The 21,491-nt window shown below is 41.4% G+C and overlaps 1 protein-coding gene across 2 annotated transcripts in view; it reads left to right on the top strand.

The window, feature by feature from the left end:
- LOC106456405 (microtubule-associated tumor suppressor candidate 2 homolog) overlaps positions 1-21,491 on the top strand; it is a 35,297-nt gene that overhangs the window by 9,616 nt on the left and 4,190 nt on the right. For both annotated transcript variants that reach the window (XM_013914237.1, XM_013914238.1), the window contains exons 2-5: positions 2,578-4,832; positions 5,737-5,995; positions 9,035-9,280; positions 19,584-19,748. In XM_013914237.1, the coding sequence (XP_013769691.1) occupies positions 2,820-4,832; positions 5,737-5,995; positions 9,035-9,280; positions 19,584-19,748 (2,683 nt within the window). In that variant the 5' untranslated portion in view covers positions 2,578-2,819. The remainder of the gene's footprint in view (positions 1-2,577; positions 4,833-5,736; positions 5,996-9,034; positions 9,281-19,583; positions 19,749-21,491) is intronic.

The raw sequence follows: 21,491 nt of genomic DNA, 5'->3' as shown, positions 1-21,491 counted from the left end.
TTTAAAAAAAATAGAATATTAGGTTAACTTTGATGGTATCTCCAAATTACTTCTAAGAAAACCTGTAGGAAATTGAACTTCCATGTGAATCTTTCCCCTGTCCTTTACATTTAGAGAGAATTTAGCTCTCTAGGTTTTGTGGAATATCAAACGTGCCACAGGCAGTGAGAGCTGTCACGGGGCACGTGGAAAAGCCACTCGCTAATGAGAACAGACACCCCTGCTGCACATATAATTAGAAGGTGGGAGAGCTATTCATACTTTGCTACTCAAACATTCAGTGTGATGGTTTAAGACATATTTTACTTCATTCTTTGACTGCACAGACAGATGAATTGATCCAGACAGTTTTGACGGCAATTGATTGAAATCTGACGCTTGTTTTGTATGAATTTTCTCTATGATGCAGGAAACAGGCCTACAGAACAAGTGAGCAAAAGATGCTCTCCCTGAAGGGCAAAGGAGCTGAAACCATTAATATTCAATGGTTTTAATGCTTCTGGTTCAAGGCAGAAAGAGAATTCCTCGTAGAGCTCTCGTATAATTATGGAGAAATTTAAGGAGACAGCCGGAAGTGTTTATTTCGAGAGCGTTTGAGTGTGCGTGTTTTATACCGCATGTTTAACTCATCTCGTAATATGATATGTAGTAATATGTTTCAGCTCTACGGCCTCATTTGTGCATTAAAGGCTAACGCAAGTATTTAAAACACAGTTTTAGAGACTGCAGATTTTAAATGCAGCAGGACATGCCGTTGTTGTGTACAGTCCAATCATGCCATTAACTACATCCACCCGCTACAGAAAACATGCTGAGAGGAGAGTGGAAACCCTCCTGTAGTGATCAGACATACCGCATGGATTTATCCCTTCTGAACTGCTCTTTCTGGTCCTCGCCATTAACGACCCCTGCACCTAATTTTCATCTTTTTCATGTTAGGATGATGCCTGCCTTTGAACATATTGGAGACACTGCTTGCTTGTGTTATATGTTCTATAATAACTTAATGATCGGAAAAGCTTTTATTACAAGTCTTTTCACCCAGTTCTCATCTTGCTTTCTATTTCACATTGTCTCTTGAGGAAAAAAAAGCTCATTACAAATCACTTCTCACCCTTTCCGCCTTCCTCTTACTTGCCTTCATCAACCATCCCCAGGGTGATTCCTTCACTTACATGCAAACACGCTGTACTTCTCTCTTCACATATCTCTCACAACTAAAGTGAACATCTACAGTAACTGTCCCTGTACTCGTGCTGATCACAGTAAGAACATTGCTATTACCTCAGTGATGCGCTTTATGGATGCTGTTTTGCATAAAATAACTGGTTTTTAAAATAGTGAAACAAAGATTTTGGTGCTCAATTCAGTGAAACAGGCAATGTTTAGCCTCAAAATACACATAAAATGCATAATGTAAAAGACCCATTATACAGAATTATTTAAATTTTATGTAAATTACCGATTCAAAATGCATCTGTCGCTTCAGTGTCGCAGGTGGATATTGATTTTAACTGATTATACATAGCTGGGTAGTGTTATCTGTTAGCTCATTGTTGAGCTGAAATATAATTATTTCAGCATATTAGAAACTAGAGTACAAAATGCAACACTTGCATCCAAAAGATACTGGCGTAGCAGCCCTAGACAAATGAACGTAACACTGTTCTTAGGTGAAGTACTTACTTAGTTTCACCACCTCTGGACATGTCTCTGCTCTCTCTCTCTTGTAGGGCAGCCGCCCCCAACCTTTTTTGGGCCACGGACCGGTTTATGTCTGACAATATTTTCACGGACTGGCCTTTAACGTGACTTAGATCAGTTGGCTGTTTGTAGGTTCCAAATTGACATGGCACTCCCAGAAATTCAAGGGTGAATTTGCTGGTAGAAGTTTAGCTACTGGGACAAAATGTCCATTGAAACCATTGAACTTAAAGATAATTTGGATAATGTTTTAAAATAAGTATCTGGAGGCATTTCAAGATGACTGCCAAGTGGCCAGACTTGTGTCTAGAATGACTTTGGTGATGCCTGAAATTACAATGAACATTGTTACTTAGAGAACTAATATCTAATTCTCATAAAAATGATAAGTTAAAACCTCCAAGTTCTTTTTGAACACACAATAAAACTTGCAAACTGCTGTAATTGTGTGCATGTTACATGGCACCAGCTCCATAGGCCCCATTTATGCTAAACTGCCTTGCAACCACCCACTATAAAACAAGAAATCTCTAAGTGGTAGTCAAGAGTTCTCCTCTACTTGTAAAGTCTCTGATGCCTCTGAAATAGAAACAAGGTAGTATTAAAACTGTAATTTTCTTGTTATACTTCCAGTGATTCTTCTCTCATAGGCAACCAGTTTTTTTCAAATGGCTATCCACTGATATGAGTCATACATTAAGAGCAGAAAATGGTTCGCTGTACACAGCTGATTTCATAATTGCTGCTACCCAGAGCAGGCTGAATATTAAAAAAAATTAAGTGACTCTGTGGGGGAAGTGCAGAATGGCTGCTTATTAAGCGTACTTGATGCTTTTTTTTCCTGACAGTTCCCTTTGTTGTCTTTTATTTCAGATTGAAAGACCTTCATCGTGGTGAAAAACCATCAGAGACCGCTTTTTAACTCGCCGTAAATGCAAAATAAGAAAGGTGAAGTGAGAAAGGTTTCATGAGATGACATTTTGTCCCTGGCTTATTCAAAAGAGCCGTCATCAGACCCTGAAGAGAAAAGGCAGTGAGGGAAGTAACTTTTGTAGCTCCATAAATGGCCTCAGTACCCTGCAGGTGTCTTTGAGTGTGACAAAAATCAATTCAACATGAGCAATCCAACTAGTATCCAAGGCCTGAGGGTCAGTGTTGACAGAGGAGAAAAGATTGGAAATAAAACCCAGATCCAGTTCACTCAGTCTGGAGATGACAACGCCAATCAGTTATCCTCAATCAGTGATCAAGAAAGAAGAGGTTTGTATGAGGACACGGGATACGGCACAAGCTCTATTCCTCCCTTGGTCTCTCAGAGCGACTCCCCAGAAAAGTTAGAGTTTTGGGGATCAGAGCAGCAATGCGTGGAGTCTGACTATGAGCTTTTGGCACGTCAGGAGATACATACTTACCTGGGAAGCAGGAAGCAGGAGGAGAATGAGGAGGAGGACGATTGTGGAAGCATGAAAGATGGAAAAGATGAAGGTGCCATGTCAATATCATCGAGTTCAACAGCCAGCTCTGCTTCTACCGGCGTGAGGAGAAATGACAATGACAGCAACAGAGTGGAGAGTAAAATTCAGAGAGGCAAAGAGGTTCAGAAAAGGATCGCCTGTCATAGCACTGAGGAGCTAGACGCATGTGTGACAGCAGAGAAACAGGACACCAGGTCAGGCAGAGAAAGATGGAAGGGAGGTCTGAAGGAGTCTAAGTCTGAGACGAATGTGTTTGTCTCCAGCCTGTCAGCTGTTTCCCTCAGTGGAAGCCTGTCTAGTGCTCTGGATGGTGATGGAGAAACTTCTCTCGCCTCTCTGTCGAAGACCAACCCTTATCACAATGCCCAAAACACTACCTCAGCCCAGAACAGAAGAAGGGCAGCCCCTGTAGATGCCAATCAGAACTCCCCACCGATGCATCCTCAGGAGACCCTTAACCCAGCATTCTCATACCAGGATCAGAGAAAAGATGAGAGAAGTCATAGAAATGGCTTGTCCTCTGATGGAGGGCTAGGCCAAAGGAGAAAGGCTGGATTTGAGGAGAGGGTGCTGCCACCACGGCGCCAACAGCTTGTGAGGCCCCTCTGTCAGACGGAGATGGGAAGAGCGAGGAGTGCCGACTCCAACACTCAGCAAACTGAGACAGGGCAACCGTCTCCTCTTAACCTCTCTGCAGATCCACACAGTAATGGGTCAAACAGAAAGTTTACAAAAACATCTTTACGTGAACCATCTGATTTCTCCCACCTGTACAACACATCTGTAGTCTCCCAGCTGAGGCAACCCAGCCAGACATCCCAAAGGGAGACTCCACCAGCGGAAAAACAGCCAGCTACAAGTGCACGCCACAGTTCCAGTCCCTCAAACCCTTCCACCTTAGAGAAGAGACCCCAGACTCAGCTTACATACAGAAGGAATTGCTCTAGTCCCAACAGAACTGGGGTTGAATCCAGGTCATCAACCCCTCCACACTCCCCTCTCAGGACACCCCAGGGCTCACCATGCAGGCAACCCTCCATGTACCTCGTTTCTAGGAATGTCTCTGGAGTGGTTAGACACATCCCTGCTGTATCAACATCAGCTCAGGGCTATGGCAACAGTTGCTTGAGAGCACCAGTCAAAACTAATATAAGCACAAGTGGAATCCCCAAAGCGCCTCTTAACAACCAGCAAAGCTCCCCCAGCTCTAACAACAACAACTCCCCCAAAGACAGCTCGCCATCACCTAAACTGAAACCTAAAGGAGTTCGCCCCAAAATCATTACCTACGTCCGAAAGAATCCTCAGTTTAAGCCTCAGGCTTCTGATGGACCGTATCAGGTATCCTCGCTACCATCCAGGCTGTCCGCATGCACCCACAGCCAAACACCCACATCTTTTAAAGACACACCTAAAGAGCCCCCAAGGCCTGATCCGGAAACCCGAGGAGCCCCAGTTCTTTGTGCCTCCAATCTGCTTTATGATAAGTACCGCCAGGAGATGCAGACAAACATTTTTCCATCAGGAATACTGAATAGGAGTATAAGGGCTCCTGGACACACAAACACTGTTCCACCCGTACACGCCCATAGCCACACAGCACCTCCAAAACTGGGCAGCAAGGCAGACAACTTCTATGGGACACCATCAGAGGTGAGTCCTGTTTACTGTAGAGATGTGATTTTAAGTCTTTCTTTGATTATGAGTCTTACGCACAGTTTATTGACTAAGCATGTTAATGCTTCCATCATGCTGATAGGCCTAGTAAACCATGTATAATTGATAACAGGCCTTTTGCATTTTATGATCACTCTCAGAGGACCTTCATTATTGCTTCTAAATCTATTTCTTATTGATACTGATTCAATAAATTCATTTTGCATTCATACTTATATACGCAGTCAAACACGAACATGGGGAAATAAATATTTAATGCTTGTTGAAGTGCAAAGTCCGCGGGGGACGAGTTAGTTTTCAGTGCTTCACATGACAATGTATGTGTGTTAGCATTTTGCCTAGAACACAGTAACACTGTTGAGAGTGTCAACATTTCAAATTTATTCCGCAGCTTCCAGTTTCCCTGCAGGACTCTGTTACATTTTCATTTAGAGTTAATAACATCTGATTTGCTGGGTTCCATTTTTCATCAGATTTGATTGCTTCTACTCACAATATAAGAAAAAGAAGCATGCAGCAGAGTTCCAAGCTGAGGATAGAAATACTTCTTTTTTTCAATAATCAGCATCATGCTGCTATTAGATTACAGGGTGCGTTTTGCACAAAATTAAAGCTGCTACAGTATCCAGACATTGTTGCTAACAAACGTGGGTGAAAGTCTGAAGGGGGTTTTAAAGCAAACACACACAAATGTTAAAAAAACAAAAGAAAACGCTGTTATTATCTTAGTCGTGAATTTAAGTGTGGCCCATACTTGAAATGCTGCAATGAAAAATGGAAAGCTCTTATGTGATTTAACTGCACAGAAATGGCTTCAGAAAACACAGCATGTCAGTTATTTTGATGGCATTTGACTCCATTTGGTGATTTTGATTTCTAGGTTGGAAGATCCGTCAGCTTGAAAGGCTGCTCCGCTGAGGACGCTCTGCAGAGCAGGACGGCTGCTCAGGCAGGAGGGAGTGGCAGTCTCCTGCGGTCTGGCAGAGGTCTGCGTCTGGGACTGGGAGCTGTCACCAGAACGGCTACGATCGCGGTCAAGGGCAGAGGACCTAGTCAAGGTCAGAGGTCAACACAAGTCTTCAGCCAGCTGGTCCAACCTGTCACCCCAGCAACTAATCAGAAAGACCCGGATAATACAGGTAAATTAAACATTTGACCAGATCTGAATTTTCCACACAGAAAGCAGCAAGGATAGCAACTGTAAATGACCTCTTTTGAGTCATCTGAGCTCATGTCAGATTCTATTTCAGCAACCCAAAATTTATGCTGCGTTACCTTTCTTCTCCTCTGCCGCACCAAGCAGTTTTGAGACCCTTTCCTCCCCTTATCAACTTGGCCCGAGATGAAGGCAGCTCATTAAAATGCGTTCTCTGAGATTAATTTTGATCTGATTGGGAATCTTTTAGAGACACTCTGAGGGGACTCGTTCCACACCAGTACGCTGCCATCACCAAAATCAAATAAATAAATAACTACTTGCTCACATTTTCCTCTTCGCGCACAAAAAATTTCCAATTCTGAGGGTTCAGATAGCATCTCTGGCTGCCGAACTCAGATTTAAGTCACAGCTCAACTGTTAATGCAATATTGGAGTCTAAAATTTTCTCATCATCCTGCACACTGCTGGCAGGCTGTGTCATTTATCACTCCCATGCATGTTTGATTTGCTGTGTAGCTGAGGGTGCCAACGCAGACACAAACTGATAACATCCGGAGAGATTTTGTACATCTACATGTGTGCTTTAATATATACATATATACACAAAATACATACATACATACCCAAAACTGAACATGCACAGTTGATCAGCATAGTTTCATGATGTGCTGGGCTTCCTTATCATAATCCTTATTAATACATATGCATAGCAACTACATGCCGCTTGGCCCTCTGGGAACTAAAGCCTTTGAAGTACAAAGCAATTAACACTTAAGTGATGTCACTATCTTCCTTCTGGAATCTTCCATGCCCTTTGCATGGTTGGATAAACGGCACCTGAAATGCTGAAATTATTTGAGTTTTTCATTTTTTCTCATCAGTCTCCTGGGAAAACACTAACTAGAACCCCCCACCCTACCCCCCACCCCTTTATTTCATTCATCGCTGTGAATAACAACATGTGAGAGAAGAGGAAATCTCTCTGTGTCACACAGATTATAGTAGTTATGCTATAAAGTTATTGTGTAGCTGTCAAGCTACTCAAACTACTTACTTAATTGCTATATAGATACGTCTAAATACTGTATTGTTTTTATAATAAGGACCTTCTTCTCATATGTGTTGTAGCAACCACAGCTTCTTCGTGCTGACACTCTACTCTAAAAGCAGTGATCCTGATGCTTTGTGCATGTTCTGCTGCAGAGGTTGTAATAAACTCAGGTGTTACATTTACATGGAATTTCAGACTCAGTGGAGGTAATCGGTGCAGGTTTTTGTGTCTCACCTTGACCTGACTCTAAAAGACTGGCGATTGTTGCACCTTTCCCAGCTGCCTATCCCATTGAATTTTTCTGGCCTAAATTACTTAATGTCCTTGCTTTCATTCAAAGGCAGTGGACGGAAATATGGTTTTGCTCACGTCTTTAGCATTGGCAAAACTCTTAGGGTTTTCTAAGGGAAAACAATTATAGCCTAAAGGACCTTTATATATAAGCTTTTTGATGGTGACTTTATCACAGAGAACTTTGAGATGTGTGGAATAAAGACACCGGTTACTGCTTTCTATATTCACAAGCAGTCTGCGGCTGTGGTATTTAGGCTATAGTTGATGATTGCCAAGCTCACTTCTCTCCGTTGTCTCTCAGAGTGAATGAGTACAGAGGAGTGGGGGTTGGGAGGATAGAATAGAAATGAGACCATTTATCTTGAATGATCCTGACCTTCTCACTCTAGAGGAGCAAGCTCCAACCTAATGAACAGACCGCATGGCACACAGACGGGCGCTAAGGATCGAGGGAGGACATGACAAGTGTGAGCAGCAGCATTGATGATGCTGGAAGGGAGCTAGACTGGAAGCTTTTTTAATTTTTCTCCCGGGTTTTCCCCTCTCTGTTCCAACAGAGTTTTATTTCTCCTTCACAAAGTTTTTCTTTCTTTCTCTTGTCCTCACGATGTGGTTGCCCCCATAGCATGCACTGGCACATGCAGCTGTGCCAAATGGAGAGGAAATGAGGGCTGCCTACCTTATCTCTGTAGCCAGCAGGGGATAAAGCTCCTCTTCCACCCAGGATCTAGACCTTGTTCTGCAGGCTAGTGCAGCCAAGATGGAGCTTTTATCCATGGCCTGGGGATTTGCCCACTGCCCATTGTGTGTATATTTGTGTGTAGCCTTTGTTGTTCATGCCTTCACATTTCATCTGTATTGCCATTGGAAACCATAGATTACAGCAAAGAGAGGATTTCTCACAATCGTTCCCTGACAATAGCTTCCTATATGAGGCTGTGATTACCTTTTTAACCTCAATTTCTCTCCTTGATTCCAAACATTTTCCTTTTGTCCTTCAATAACAATAGTTTCTCTTTTTTAAAATTTACCTTCCATACCTTTCAAGTTTGGAAACGACTGCTTTTAGTCTTCGAGATAACTTTGAAGGGTTACTGATAATAAGGCAGTAAGGTTATGGGTTAGATAGATATATTAACAATGACCTAATCTGTGAGTGTCACATTGAATACCATGATAGCGCTGGCATTTGAGAAACCGCTGGCCAGTAGCCCAGTCTGCAATCACCAGCAGAGCCAAACACAGCTGTTCACAGGTTGTTGTGTGTATACTTATTATATTTACTTGGCGCAGCAGTCATAGTCATAGAATGATGAACTTCCTGGTGCCCACTGAGAGCTTAGTCAACACAGGATAATGAATGGTTCACAGGGGGATAAACATCACAACTGTTGAGCTTCTTGTATATATTTTGCCTAATGAGTTTAGTCAATAAGTACTAACACACACACATACATGCACACACACAGACATCTGTACACAAAATCACTTTCCTGTATATCAGGATTCATTTGTTGCAACTTAGATAAAAGGAGCATAAATGCAGTAGAGCCAGATATGATGAAATGCAGTGAAGTAGTTCTTTTTTTCTCAGTTCATTGCACATGTCTTGATTCGTTTTTTAGAATTCTCAGTAATACACATGAGATAACATGATTTATGCTTGATTCTCAGATGACCAGGCTGCCACCCCACCCGCTACTACGACAGCAGCAGCCCAGCCCCAGGCTGCAGCGGCCTGCAGGTCTCTGCTTCCCAAAGCAAGTCAGTCGGGTCTTCGCCCCCCAGGTTTCAGCTCCAGCCGCCTGCCTGCGGGCCGCCTGGCGGCATTTGGCTTCGTCCGGAGCTCCAGCGTGTCCTCTGTCTCCTCGGCCCATTCTGCTGACAGCACACAGAGTGACCCCTGCAGAACAGCTCACCGTGAGTCAGCTCAAATCTGTTGACACCACCATTACCACGCGTCAGATAGAGGCCCTTCCATGCACGCGTCTGCTTTTCTATGATGCCACGTTCACGTCACGCGAATGCCTGCCTGTTAACTTTAATGCCGACTTTATCACCACATTATGATACATTAAGAGTGATAAGCACTTAAGCGCTTTTGTTGCCTTCCACTGTGTTTTCCCTGATGAATATAGTTTGCATAAACAGCCCCCACCCACATGCATTATGTTAGGGTTTGCTTTCTCTTTGAGTTCCACCCCTCCTGCAATTTATCCTTCACTCTGAATTTTCACACACAATATCAACGTAATTATCGTGTGCAGAGACACAGATTCAAAGAGCACATCTTCCATAACACATGAGGACACCAAAGAAAAATCAGATTATAGTCACTAGCAGTGCAGTGTGTAGCTGTCAATTTGCATTAGTGTTTTATCATCAATAGGTTTGTGCACAGGCCACGTTGGTCTTTCCATTCTTACGCTTAGAGGTTTGTCAAAACGACACAGCACACATCATCGTTACCCAGACTTACCAGTAATTTTACAGGCTCTTACTGTAACTGGGTCTGTGCTGCAGATTCTGTCAGCATTAGCAGAGATAACAGCAATGCTTGTGTGAATAGCTTTCATTTTCACAGTAGCAGGGGCCTGGAAGAATTTACAGTTGTGATCCCAGTGCTGCTTGGCAGACTGGTTAGATAGTTGGCTGAATTTTGTGATGGCTGCATGTGTATTTAATGTGACCTACATAGGAAATGCTTGCTCTTCCTCTCCCAGTTACAGTTGACGTAAGCGCCTCGCTCTCACGCACATCAGGCCCCCTGTTATGTCATCGCTCCTTTCCCTCATTTCCCCCCTTGTGCTCATCCTTTTTTTTTATCCTTGTCTTTTCTTTGCCATTGGTTAAAAAGTGAACACAAACTGTGCAGTACTGAGGGAACGGCTCTCTGCAGTGCAACAGGGAAAAGAGGAATCCCTCTGGGTTTCCAAAGCAGAATGTGTTTATCTTTTTCTTCTTTTTTTTAAACAAAGCTGCATAAATAGGGAGGTTTTATTTTTTGAAAAGCCTATGTGCTTCAGGCGAAAAAAAATGTTTTTATTGTTTTAAACTTTGTACGTATTGATGAAGGAAATAGCACTATTACTGACTAAGAGTGGGGGCACGTGTATGTGTGTCAAGCTGAAATCAGTGATTTTAAGAATCCTTTATTCGTGAATATTTATTGTCTTTTGGAGCTATTTCTAAGCAACTATACATCTAAGCATCCTCAATTTAAACAACTGCAAGTACAACTTATGTGGATATGTCACCACTTGGCAAAGGTCTGGGAGAAGACCCAAACTGTCACCCGTAGATGGGAGAAAACTGGTTAGGATGTTCAGTAACAACCATCAAAACTCAAGCCTGTTATGAACTGGAAACTGCTGATTCATCAGCATCACTTTCCACAGTGAACAAATAATGGGTTGTTTTCTCGCCGTGGCACTGGTGCATTGCATAAAGTGGACTACCTCCAAATCCTTCACCTCAAATCAACACCTAGATGGTAAAATTTGTTCATAATTAAGTGCTCTAATAGGATAATGATCAAAAGTAATCAATTTACATTCTTCATTTTATATAAAACCTTCATTTCTACAGTTTTTTTCTTAAAATAAAATATTTCAAATAATGTCGCACATAAGTGAAATTTGATTTAAGATATTTCTGCTGAGCAAACATTCATTAATTACATCAGGACACACTGCAGCTCTTCACATACTGTAATGACACACTTGTACTACTAAATCAGAGAAGAACAAACACAATGTGACATGATCTTTCTTGCTGGCACATTGTCTATTTAAAAAGCTCTTAGTATTAATGTGCAGTAGCCAATCACCTGTCGGTCAAAACTCCTTAGGCAGTTAAACCTTTATACATCAAATATACTCAGAAAGTGTAGCAGCACCTGCCAGGACAACAGAGAAGACTAGAAATTGTTAAAAGTAGTGCCTGCAGCAGAATATTCCTCTTCCTGCTGTTGAACGGCTGCAGCGTAAGGTGAAGCTAAAATGGAATAGAGGATGATAGACGTGAGAGGAGGAAGATTAAGGTCCTTTGATGTTAAGTTTTATGTGTGTGTCTGTTGGTGTGTTTGTACGTGGCATGCAGTGCGGGAGACAGAAGGGGAGAGCAGAAACATTTATTTCCACTTTTGACTCTGCGTGGTGCTTGTGGCCTTTATCAGTGAAGTATTTGAACTCTGGGCCCTTTTTGAACCCCCGAGACTAAACCGGGCTTCACTGCAGATCCTCCTTTTTCTTTCCTGCTGTGTGAGCACTTGATGAGCTTTAAACACAAGGTTGTCTGATGTCTTTTTGTCTTACTTCACTTTACTTTCTTGGGGGGATAAGTTTCACAGTCATACTAGCTCTTCTCTTTGCGAGATTAGGGTGAGTTGCCATACATTTATATGTATAATGAGTTTAAAACCACAACAATAAATGTATTTAGGAGTTTCTCTAATCCACATGACAGTTTCTGCAGCGTTCTTAGATTTGAATGCCTCACTTTTGTCCTTCAAACATACCTTCTAGTTCTTGTAAATAAATAGCTTAATCTTTGTCTCCTCTGGCCATAAAACCGTTCTCCGGCATTTGGTTTGTTTATGTGGGCAGCTACAAACTTCAGTTGGGTTCAGTTGTCCATGGCAATGTAAAACTTGCTTTACTGTGTAAAGGAATGTAGGTGTTGCAGCATTTCCCAGTTCATTGCAGACTTCAGCCTTGTCAGTTTCTGGGTTGCTCCCAAACATCCTAAGCACTTCTTCTCACCTCAGGGTGACAATTTGTGTCTTGTTCCAGACCTTGACGAAGTTGTGATACATGCAAATAACTTGTACTTAAACAGAGTTGTTTGAACTGATGATGCTGGAAGCTGCATTTGCGTAGAAATGACTCCAAGAGACCTTCCCAACTTGTGTAAATCTACAGTTCTCCATATTAGATCTTCCTATGACTCTGTGTGCTCTGGTCAATCCAACGAGTCCTGCCAAAGTCAGCCATGCAGTCAGTCATGATTACTAATGAGACATTAGTAGGCATGCTTATTAAAAGGTTTAAGTGAGTGTATGTATACTTTTGACCCTGTGTGGTTTAGAGAAAATCCATAATAAATTCAAACTTGTGTAATTACTGTGACATTTATGCACATGATGAGTGTATATAAACATCTGACCACAACTGTATCAAACATTAGTCAGAGATTTAGCTAATATGGGTTTTTTCAATAAAATATTAAAGCTGTCAAAATACAGGAAGACTGACGTTTCATTTAAACCGAAGCCTTTCCTCAATTTGAATTTTAAATTTTGTCAGTTTTACCCCCCAAAAAACGCCTTTAGAAATCTTTATATAGCTCACGGCACTTTCTGAGAGACTGGTCCGTGTTTCTGCACAAACTCATTTGTAGAGAGAGATTTGCAATACCTGATTTTCCTCCTTTGCTCTGGGATCTTTGCCCCATCTCACCACGCTCCAGCTTCGATCAAAGAACAGAAAGACTGACAGATGCATTCTCACATCCTTCTGTCAAGGATGTCAGGGGAGCTCCAGCAACCTAGTACCTACTTGTGCAGAGAGAAGCATTCCCCATTGATCAACGAGCAAAACGGACTCCGTTAGTGCTCTGGATGGTACTGATAGAAGAAATCATTAAGGAGTAACGCGTTTGGGAAATGATTGCAGGGCACTAGTAAAGTGGGTTAGAGGAATGTCCCTGGAGTTTATACTTCCCACTGTTGTAGTTCATCCTCCAGCTCAGTGGGTTGTGTGTGTGTGTGTGTGTGTGTGTGTGTGTACGGTGCAGGACTAGCGTAGATAGTAGCTTCAGTAAAAATAGCTGATGGCTTGTTCGACTATAAGCCATTCAACTTTATTATTACAGTGGGATGAAAAAAAGAGTCATACAGCATCAGGAAACTGGGGAAATTAATGAAAATTATTTGCAATTATTTGATACTATTAGAGCTAATTGGAATTAGGGCATAATTGATTCTTATCAGCGGTTTGTATATAAGTATACATGGAAATATGTATGAGTTAGAGTAGAGTATCTAGAGGCACATAGCTTACTCTACATGGCATTGATTAGCCATTAATTCAATCCATGCTTTAGCCCAGTGGCTGACATCTCCCGAGATGTTTCATGTGTGTGTGTGTGTGTGTGTGTGTCTGCGTGCTTTTGCATTGAAGACACCCCTCTTGCATCCGCACATGAAAGAGGGGTGTGTGCTGTTAATTCCTCTGTGATTGACAGACTCTGTTTCATAGCTGAGAGAAGATTCCAGCAGAAGACAGTTGATTAAGCCTGTGCCTTTGAGCAACACCGACTCCATGACAGAAACTCAATCGCCAAAACAAACTGTGTATTATCAGCTCTATTTGTCTTGTCTTGCGATAATAAAATATTGTAAGAAATCAAACGAAGGGCGGGCTGGAGCGAGCAGGGAGCTGAGGGGAGAAGAAGAGCTGAAGGGAGATGCAGCGGTGAAAGCAAATTCAATGAGTCAAAATGAGCTAAGGGGAGAGAGGAAGGAAGACGGGGGGAAAAGGAGCGGAAAGCGAGGCATGCGGAGATCTGCATAGAGAGGAGAGTGAATGCCGTACCCCAGATGCCATGGCTCAGATCTAGTCTCTGACTCATGCTCGCTCACTGTGAACAGATGGTTTCTGTGGTGCATGTGCGCACACACTTATAAGCATACACACACACACGCTGGTGGAGGAGAACATTAGATGGGCCAATTAGATATGGCTGGCATTCTGTGGTAGAGGAGAGAAAAAACTAACATGGCAGAGGCTTATTGAAGCGGCAGTGCTCTAGCGGTGAGGATGGGCTCGACGGGGCTGTTTATTAACTGCTAAACTCCCACTCTATTTCAACCAGCTCTGTGTTAATCGAGCTTTATGAGTTTAAAAGATGCTTTAGACTGACAAAGATGCATGCATATTAGTCAAGAGGCAGCACCCCTGTCCTTCGTTCTCTCCCCGCTGAGGAGCTCTTATTGCTATTTTAGTTTTTCACTGATGTATCTCTTAGAAGAAGCAAATAACTCCAGGAAATATCTTTTTTAATGAGATAATTGCAGGAAGTCAAACATTTTTTGAAAAGATTTTAGAATAATAAAATAGCTGCTAACACAAGCTAAGTTTTGTTTGAGTTTTATTAGAAAGTTTCATGTTGTCAGCCAGTATCGTTTCTTTTCCTGTTTTTTATTTACTAGTTTTTGCCTTTTTATTATATTTTTTATTTCACAGCCTCAAAGGCAACCTCTTTTATAGACACATAAATAATGTCGTCACACTTGTTATATGTAATTTCGTGGCTGAAAAATGTGAGCTTGTAAAATTAATAAATGAATATTTATTTTTTTTGCTTTGTTCTTTCAGAAACCTAAACAGGGAGCTTGATATTATCCCAAAAAGTGTCAATAACTAACAGGCGGGTATAGCAGCACCATGGTGGTAAATGCATTTTCATTAACTTATTCTGTAAAAGGCTTAGTGCCTGGAGACAGAGTCTGAGTACTGCTGAAATAGTGCTGACTGCCTTTGCTCACTTCTCGTGATGTTGCCTCAGTGAGTGAAATGACTGTTTTTGTCCAAGCTTGTGACCAGAAGCTGAAAGAAATGCAGAGCAAATGGCTCGGCTTAAGAACACTTCAGCAGGGATGATTCTGGCTGTCACTTTGAACCCAGACTGTGGTTAACAGATGGTCTCCTTCTACTGCCTCCTCTCTCCATCCTAAATCTTTCGCTTATTCTCTCCTGCTTTGAATTTTCAGAAATCTTCTTTCTTCAAGACTGATCAAGAGCTTAACAGCAGTGTTATATTTAACCTTCTAGGACCCTGCGTCCACATGTGTGGACATCACATTTTATTTAGACCAAAATACTCACTTATGCTCTACAAGGGCCTGATATCCACTTACGAGGACATTATACTGCCACTGTTCTATCAAAATTCTAACAAATATCTTCATTTGTGGCTCTCATTTTTCTTAGAAACAAAAAGCAGGTAAAAAAAAAAACAAACATTTGATAATTCTTTGTTTTTACATTCATCGGGCCCCAATATGCCCAAATGTCAAAGAGAAATTAAAAATGCATCCTCTGGAAGAGTTCGGGTCTTAGGAGGTTAATCAAGAGAAAATGCTTTTCCTCCAGTCTAACTCTGAGGTCATTTCTTAAGACTGAACTTTAAATTACCATTTGACTGCTTTCAGTCAGTGCTCCTTATCATAGAGGAGCATCTCTCTCTTGTTGACCATGAGAGGAGAAATGCTGTCCTTTTAGCTGGAATGAACTTTTAATCTCTTGGCATCTGTGTCCTAAGAGAGGAAAGGAGGCCCGAGGCTGCTGCCGTCAGCTCCTGTGTTATCATTTAATTCGACTGTCTACAACCCATGCCTTTGCTCTGTGGGGTTATTAATTTGATATTTATATATTCAGATATAACCTTACCATGACTTTCAAGAACATCACACATGATTGTAGCGTTTTATTCCCTGATATAAAACTGAGAATTGTGGGATGTACAATTCCGTGCATTTGCAAACTGTTTTTTAGTTACCATGAGAAGACATTTGGTGACAATCTTAACTTAAAGTTTTAAGTTAAGGTAGCTTGAGATAAATTTCAGTTTGGAGCATATTTAAAGCCACACTTTCTAATTTTGAACCAATCAACCTCCTTTGTCAATTCCAGGTTGCACTTTCAATTAAAACGATTAATGTAACCTGAATATTGAATATCAAATCTGTATCTTATTCTATGTTTTATTCATCTTACTCTGTTAGCATGCTTTGGAAACCCAGTATTCAAGTTAATCTGTTTGTTGACCAGTTTTTAATATTTAATATTATTAATGTGATTTTATTTAGATAGCTTTTCTTCCAAATATTATTTTACTGGTTCATCTACAAATACTGGATAGAGTCGATGGAGTCAAATTCCCTTCCTTATGTGGCTAGATTTTTTTTTTCTTTTGACAGTTGTTCTGAATTTCATTTATTCCACCTTTAAAACCAGCTGAAGGAAGGAATCAGCAGGAAGCCATTAATAAGCAGAACAAATTATGGCCTCTGATGAATATGAGTTTCAAGCTTCATTACACACGCTGTCTTTCGCACTGAACAGTGTTAAAGGAAACTGACATCTGTCTGTGAGAACATGTGGTCTAATTAAAAAAAAGTTTAAAAAGTTAATATTAGGGTTAGGCTTAAAAGTTGGTGTATAAATGGAAAAAATTTTCAGTAGGTTTACACACTGACTTACATTACTCATCACTTATAGTTTGTTTTAAATCACACTACAAAAGCAGCGTGCAAGCAAACCTGGATCTGTTACTTTTAACTTTGTGAATTAATTTCTTGCTGTTTGTTTTTCTGATTATTTCTTTTAATTATTATTAAAAATAAAATAAAAATATTATTTAATTATTATTTCTTTTAATGACTTAAACTCAGTCATTTTAAGGCGCAAGGTGTAATCTCTGTCTTAAGGTATTTGTACTTTTGTTGTTAAACAAAAAAAAGTGAGATAAAATAAAGGAATGGATTTATTGATTAAAACGCAAAGAAAGCGCATTAATTAACATTAACTTAAAGTTAAACATAATAATATTAACAGGGAAACGATGATATCTGTTCATTGTGTCAACATGAATACTTTTTGTACTTCTTTTGTTCTTCAAGTACAAGTTTGAGTGCAGTGATTTTAAATGAAATATTTGCGCACTGTGAGGCTGCTTCATCTATTTATATACAGGACACGAGTACCTCCAGCTCAGTAGGTATTAACGAGAAATGCTCACAAACCACAACTTAAAACATCTATACTCTTCCACTTGTTCTTATCAGGGACGCAGGAGCCTATCGCAGTTAACATGTGATGAACGGCAGAGTACACCCTGGACAGGTCGCCAGTCTGTTGCAGGGCTAACACAGAGAGACAGACAACAATATGCTCTCACATTCACACCTATGACAATTTAGAATCAGCAGTTAACCTAACCCAACTAGGTTATTTGTCTTTGGGAGAGAGCTGGTGAAGGAAAGGAAAGGATGTGAAGGAAATATGGTGAAATCAAAGTCATGATCTTCTTGGTGTGAGGCAACAGTGCTAACCACCACCGTGCTGCCCTGACTTAAAACAGGACCAATTTACCTGCTTCATTAGTTATCTTACAAATATCTCAAAGAATCTGTTACCGCATGGTTCTTCTTTTCATATAATACATAATACATCATTCGCCTTTTTGTTGGGTGGTAGGTGTTTTTCAGGGAAAAAAAGGGGGGCTATTGATTTGCCATGTCAGCACTGCAAGCTGCACTGCAAGCTCCTACATCAGCGCCTGCGTATGCATCTTTGCACCTGGATGCATTCCCCCTGGGTTACTTTCAACGTGAATGGGCTTGATCAGTTCCGTGCTATAAATGTGAATGTGAAAAACACCAAAGAGTTCATGTCGCAGTGAGAACGAAGCATTTGACTATTTCACTTTCAAATTAAAATGTCGTTTTTGCCAGTGAATACCAGTGAAAACCAAAAAGCCAGGTCAGTTCTGCTGGTCTTGGTTTAGCTATGAGGAACAAACCCATCCAATAAAATGGCCTCCCGCTGAGAACAAAAGCCTGCTGTCTTTTGTTCCCAGCTGTTTCCTCTTATTCATGGTCCCTTTTTCATTTCTTTGCTATTTTTCATCCGCCTCTATAAAATACTAAGCTTGCTGCCGGCTCCATTGCAGCACCAATTATTGCTCCTTGTAGGTCTTTTTATATCCTTTTGTTGCCTTCCTCCTAATTCCATGCATCCAGCCTTTTCCCTCTTTCTTTCTCTGTTATCCATCATCAGCTGGCAATTAGCCAATAAGTGATGCATATCAGCTTGATAATGAAATGCATCCCCCCTTTTCTCCTTCTCTGAGCCCTCAAAATAGTCGCCATCTTCTCTTTCACAGCATTCCCCAGTTTTGTATTCCCCACATCATCGTTTTCTCTTCCTCTCTGTGCTCCGGGAGTTCATTTGTCCATATTTGACCTCTGACGAATGAGCTCATCTCTGTTTATATCAGCCAGCCAACTGATCTATGTCAACTCAGTTTAAATGTTCTAGGCTAGGTTTTCATCTTTTAAACCTCTAATATAAAGGATGCTGACAGGTTGAGCCACAGAGCTCTGTGAACGTAGTCCACTCCTCTCTCCAAGATTAGATTTGAATGAGATAAACTGACCATATCTTCAGCTGGTTAATGAGAAAGAAATGCTGTCAGACTGTCAGCAGCCTTAGTAATGAACTCCCAGAGGAGCTCTGGGATAATATGGAAGCTTGGGGAATGCAACATATGTCAACTGTGTGCTGACAAATCAGTGAACAATAAGATATGCTAGTAAGGTTAACTGGTGATTCTAAATTGGCTGTAGGGGTGGATGTGAGAGTTTGCAGTGATGGACTGGTGACCTGTCCAGGTTGTTTCCTGCTTCTGGAATATTACATATAATATTGCTGTTTTTATATTTGCACAATATTCATGCATCAAAGAGCAAAGTCAGTTTGCAGTCACTATGGGCTTGCGGCTGGTCAAAGGAAAGGATTGATAGATACATTCAAACAGGATTTTTTTTTCTGTGTTGTTAAGTTACCAACTTGCGTTACAGTGAGGTACAAGTTGTGCTAAATGGCTTAATGATAATTTCATAGCTTCTTTCGATCAGCTTTAAAACCAATTCTTAATCCCTGTTTGATGGAAAAATTTTGAAGCTTGAGAAATGCCGGTAATCTCTTGTGTCACTATTGATCAGGAACGGGGAGATGAGCAGGATTTATGCCGTGCGAGAGAGAGTGTGTAAACTATCTGTCAGTTTTTCAATAGATTAGAGCTCCATTAAGAGTCAGGAAGAGCAGTAATCACTGCAAGTATACATGTTCCAAGTATTGTATGCCTGTCGATGTTTCCCTGTGTAAACAAATCCCTGTATGTGTGTGTGTTTGAGATTGTGTGGGTATATGAAAGACAAGTGTATGTCCCAGGTTAACGGACGAGAAATTGGGGGCAGCAGCAGTGAGACCCTGAGGTTAGAAACCATTTCCCGGTCCAGTGACCCTAAATTCAGTCAGAATATAACCCTGTCCAGTTATAGGAATAATATGTGATCGCAAGAGATGTGAAATACAGAAAATAGGGCAGAAAACTCTGAAGGTAATGAGTTGGGGTTTTTTTTTTTGTATTCTAGGTCTGAGTGTGAGTGAGGAGCCTCCTCTTCATAGAGTGACAACTGGCACTGCGTCAACAGATCACCAGAGAGGGGCACAATGTCGCAGCAACAGCCTCCAGCCCCCCTCCACTCCGGCACTGCCCCGACGCTACCTGCCACCCCAGTCAAGAAGCTCCCCTGGAGGTCAGTAGTTTTCCTGGAACAGCGCACAGTCTTGGTTTGATAAAACTGAAAGCATTTTTTTGTTTTTTCTGTGATTTGGCACAGCTAACATTTCTGCACTACCACACATCAGTCGAAACCCATAAACTCTGTGTAGTAAATGTAGGAAATATATATTTTACATGCACATTTGTTCTCCATGGATGTGTGCAAAAGAGAGAGATGCATGTTTCCAGTAACAGATTGTGTCCTATTGTCTCACGCTGTCGTCACATATGTGGTTTACAGGCACGTATTGTGCACATATGTTAAAATAATTAAAAATATCATGAGAAATCCACATTAGAGGAGGCACACTGTACAGTATCCAATTGAGTGCCACCAGGAATAAGAGGATGGAATTGACAGCAGCAATGTTCTTTTTCAAATGCATTTGTATTATCATACATGAAGTAACACCAGGCGCTCCATAGTATCGCACTTCACTCTGCCACATTTATATGATGTTATAAAAATGTCCTGCTTCTGCTTGAATAGATGACACAGAGCTACATGTTCTCTTCTGTGACATAAGCGAAATACATTTGAGACAAAACAATGCAGACATCGCTATTGTTGCCAACAGGTTCTTATCAGGGATGCAGACGGTGTTGTGGGGATGAGAAAATATCCTTCACCCTGTGTGCCCTGAGCTGATACAGAGTGTTATGAATTATTGATGTAGAAAGTTCCTGGCAACCTGACTCATACCCTTTTTTTATATTAGCGTTGCATTAAGGCTTTTTTTGGCTCTCTATAGGGTTGTACAGACTCATATGTACAGTCATGGCAATAAAACAGAAGGTACACCATCTTTGAATTCTAAGGTTTTATGCATCAGGTCCCACAATGAGGTAAATAGAACCTCAGATGAGCACCAACACATGCAGTGTTTCATTATTTATTATTTATTTACCAAAAATCAAGCCGAAATTGTCACGGTCTGGCTGGCAGACCGTGGGGATGTAGGGAGTGAGGACCCAAGCGCGGAGCTCTGTGTGTAGACTGTGCGTTTATTTACAGTGCGGTAAATACTGATGCACAATTAATCCCCGTGCTCCCCAAGACTCCCGCGTGTGTCTTCCAGTGGCGTCCGTGTTCGTGCGCCCCGCTGTCGTGACTGTGCACACCCTGTGCGTGCTGTCCTTCCTCTCCATGCTCCTCCTGCAGGGAAAACAATGGAAGCAGCCGTTAGACACTGACCCCTGCGGGCAAACACGATCAGTACTTCCTGGAGTAACACTGACTTGGGCGTCTAACTCAATGATCCCACATCGGTGGGAGCTCCAAGACTCTCCTAAGTAGCTCCCCCGACGAGCCGTGATCAGCAGCAGGTGTGTGGCTTGGGTGTGGCCAGTCCCCTAGCAGGGCCACACCCACCAGGCCTGAAGGCGCCTGTAAACAAGTGTTCAGACACACCTGCACCCATACACACCCACACACACACTCATATCTACAAACATGGAGAAGAGGGGCAGCAACACCAAAAAGACATATAATATCACAAGTCCATAACAACTTGGGGGTTGTTCTTGATAAGACCCTGTCCTTTGAGTCACATCTTGCTGCTACAGTGAAAAAGGCCCAACAAAGACTGTACTTTTTAAGGAGGTTGAGAGGTTTTAATGTTTCATCTGAAATGATGACTCTCTTTTATAAAAGTTTTATTGAATCTGTTTTAACTTTCTGTATCATTGCTTGGTACGGTAGTATGTCCATGGATAA

This window comes from Pundamilia nyererei, unplaced genomic scaffold, assembly GCF_000239375.1.
Source record: "Pundamilia nyererei isolate P.nyererei 1_Seehausen unplaced genomic scaffold, PunNye1.0 scaffold00180, whole genome shotgun sequence".
NCBI classification, from domain to species: domain Eukaryota; kingdom Metazoa; phylum Chordata; class Actinopteri; order Cichliformes; family Cichlidae; genus Pundamilia; species Pundamilia nyererei.
This window is presented reverse-complemented; position numbering and strand designations above follow the sequence as displayed.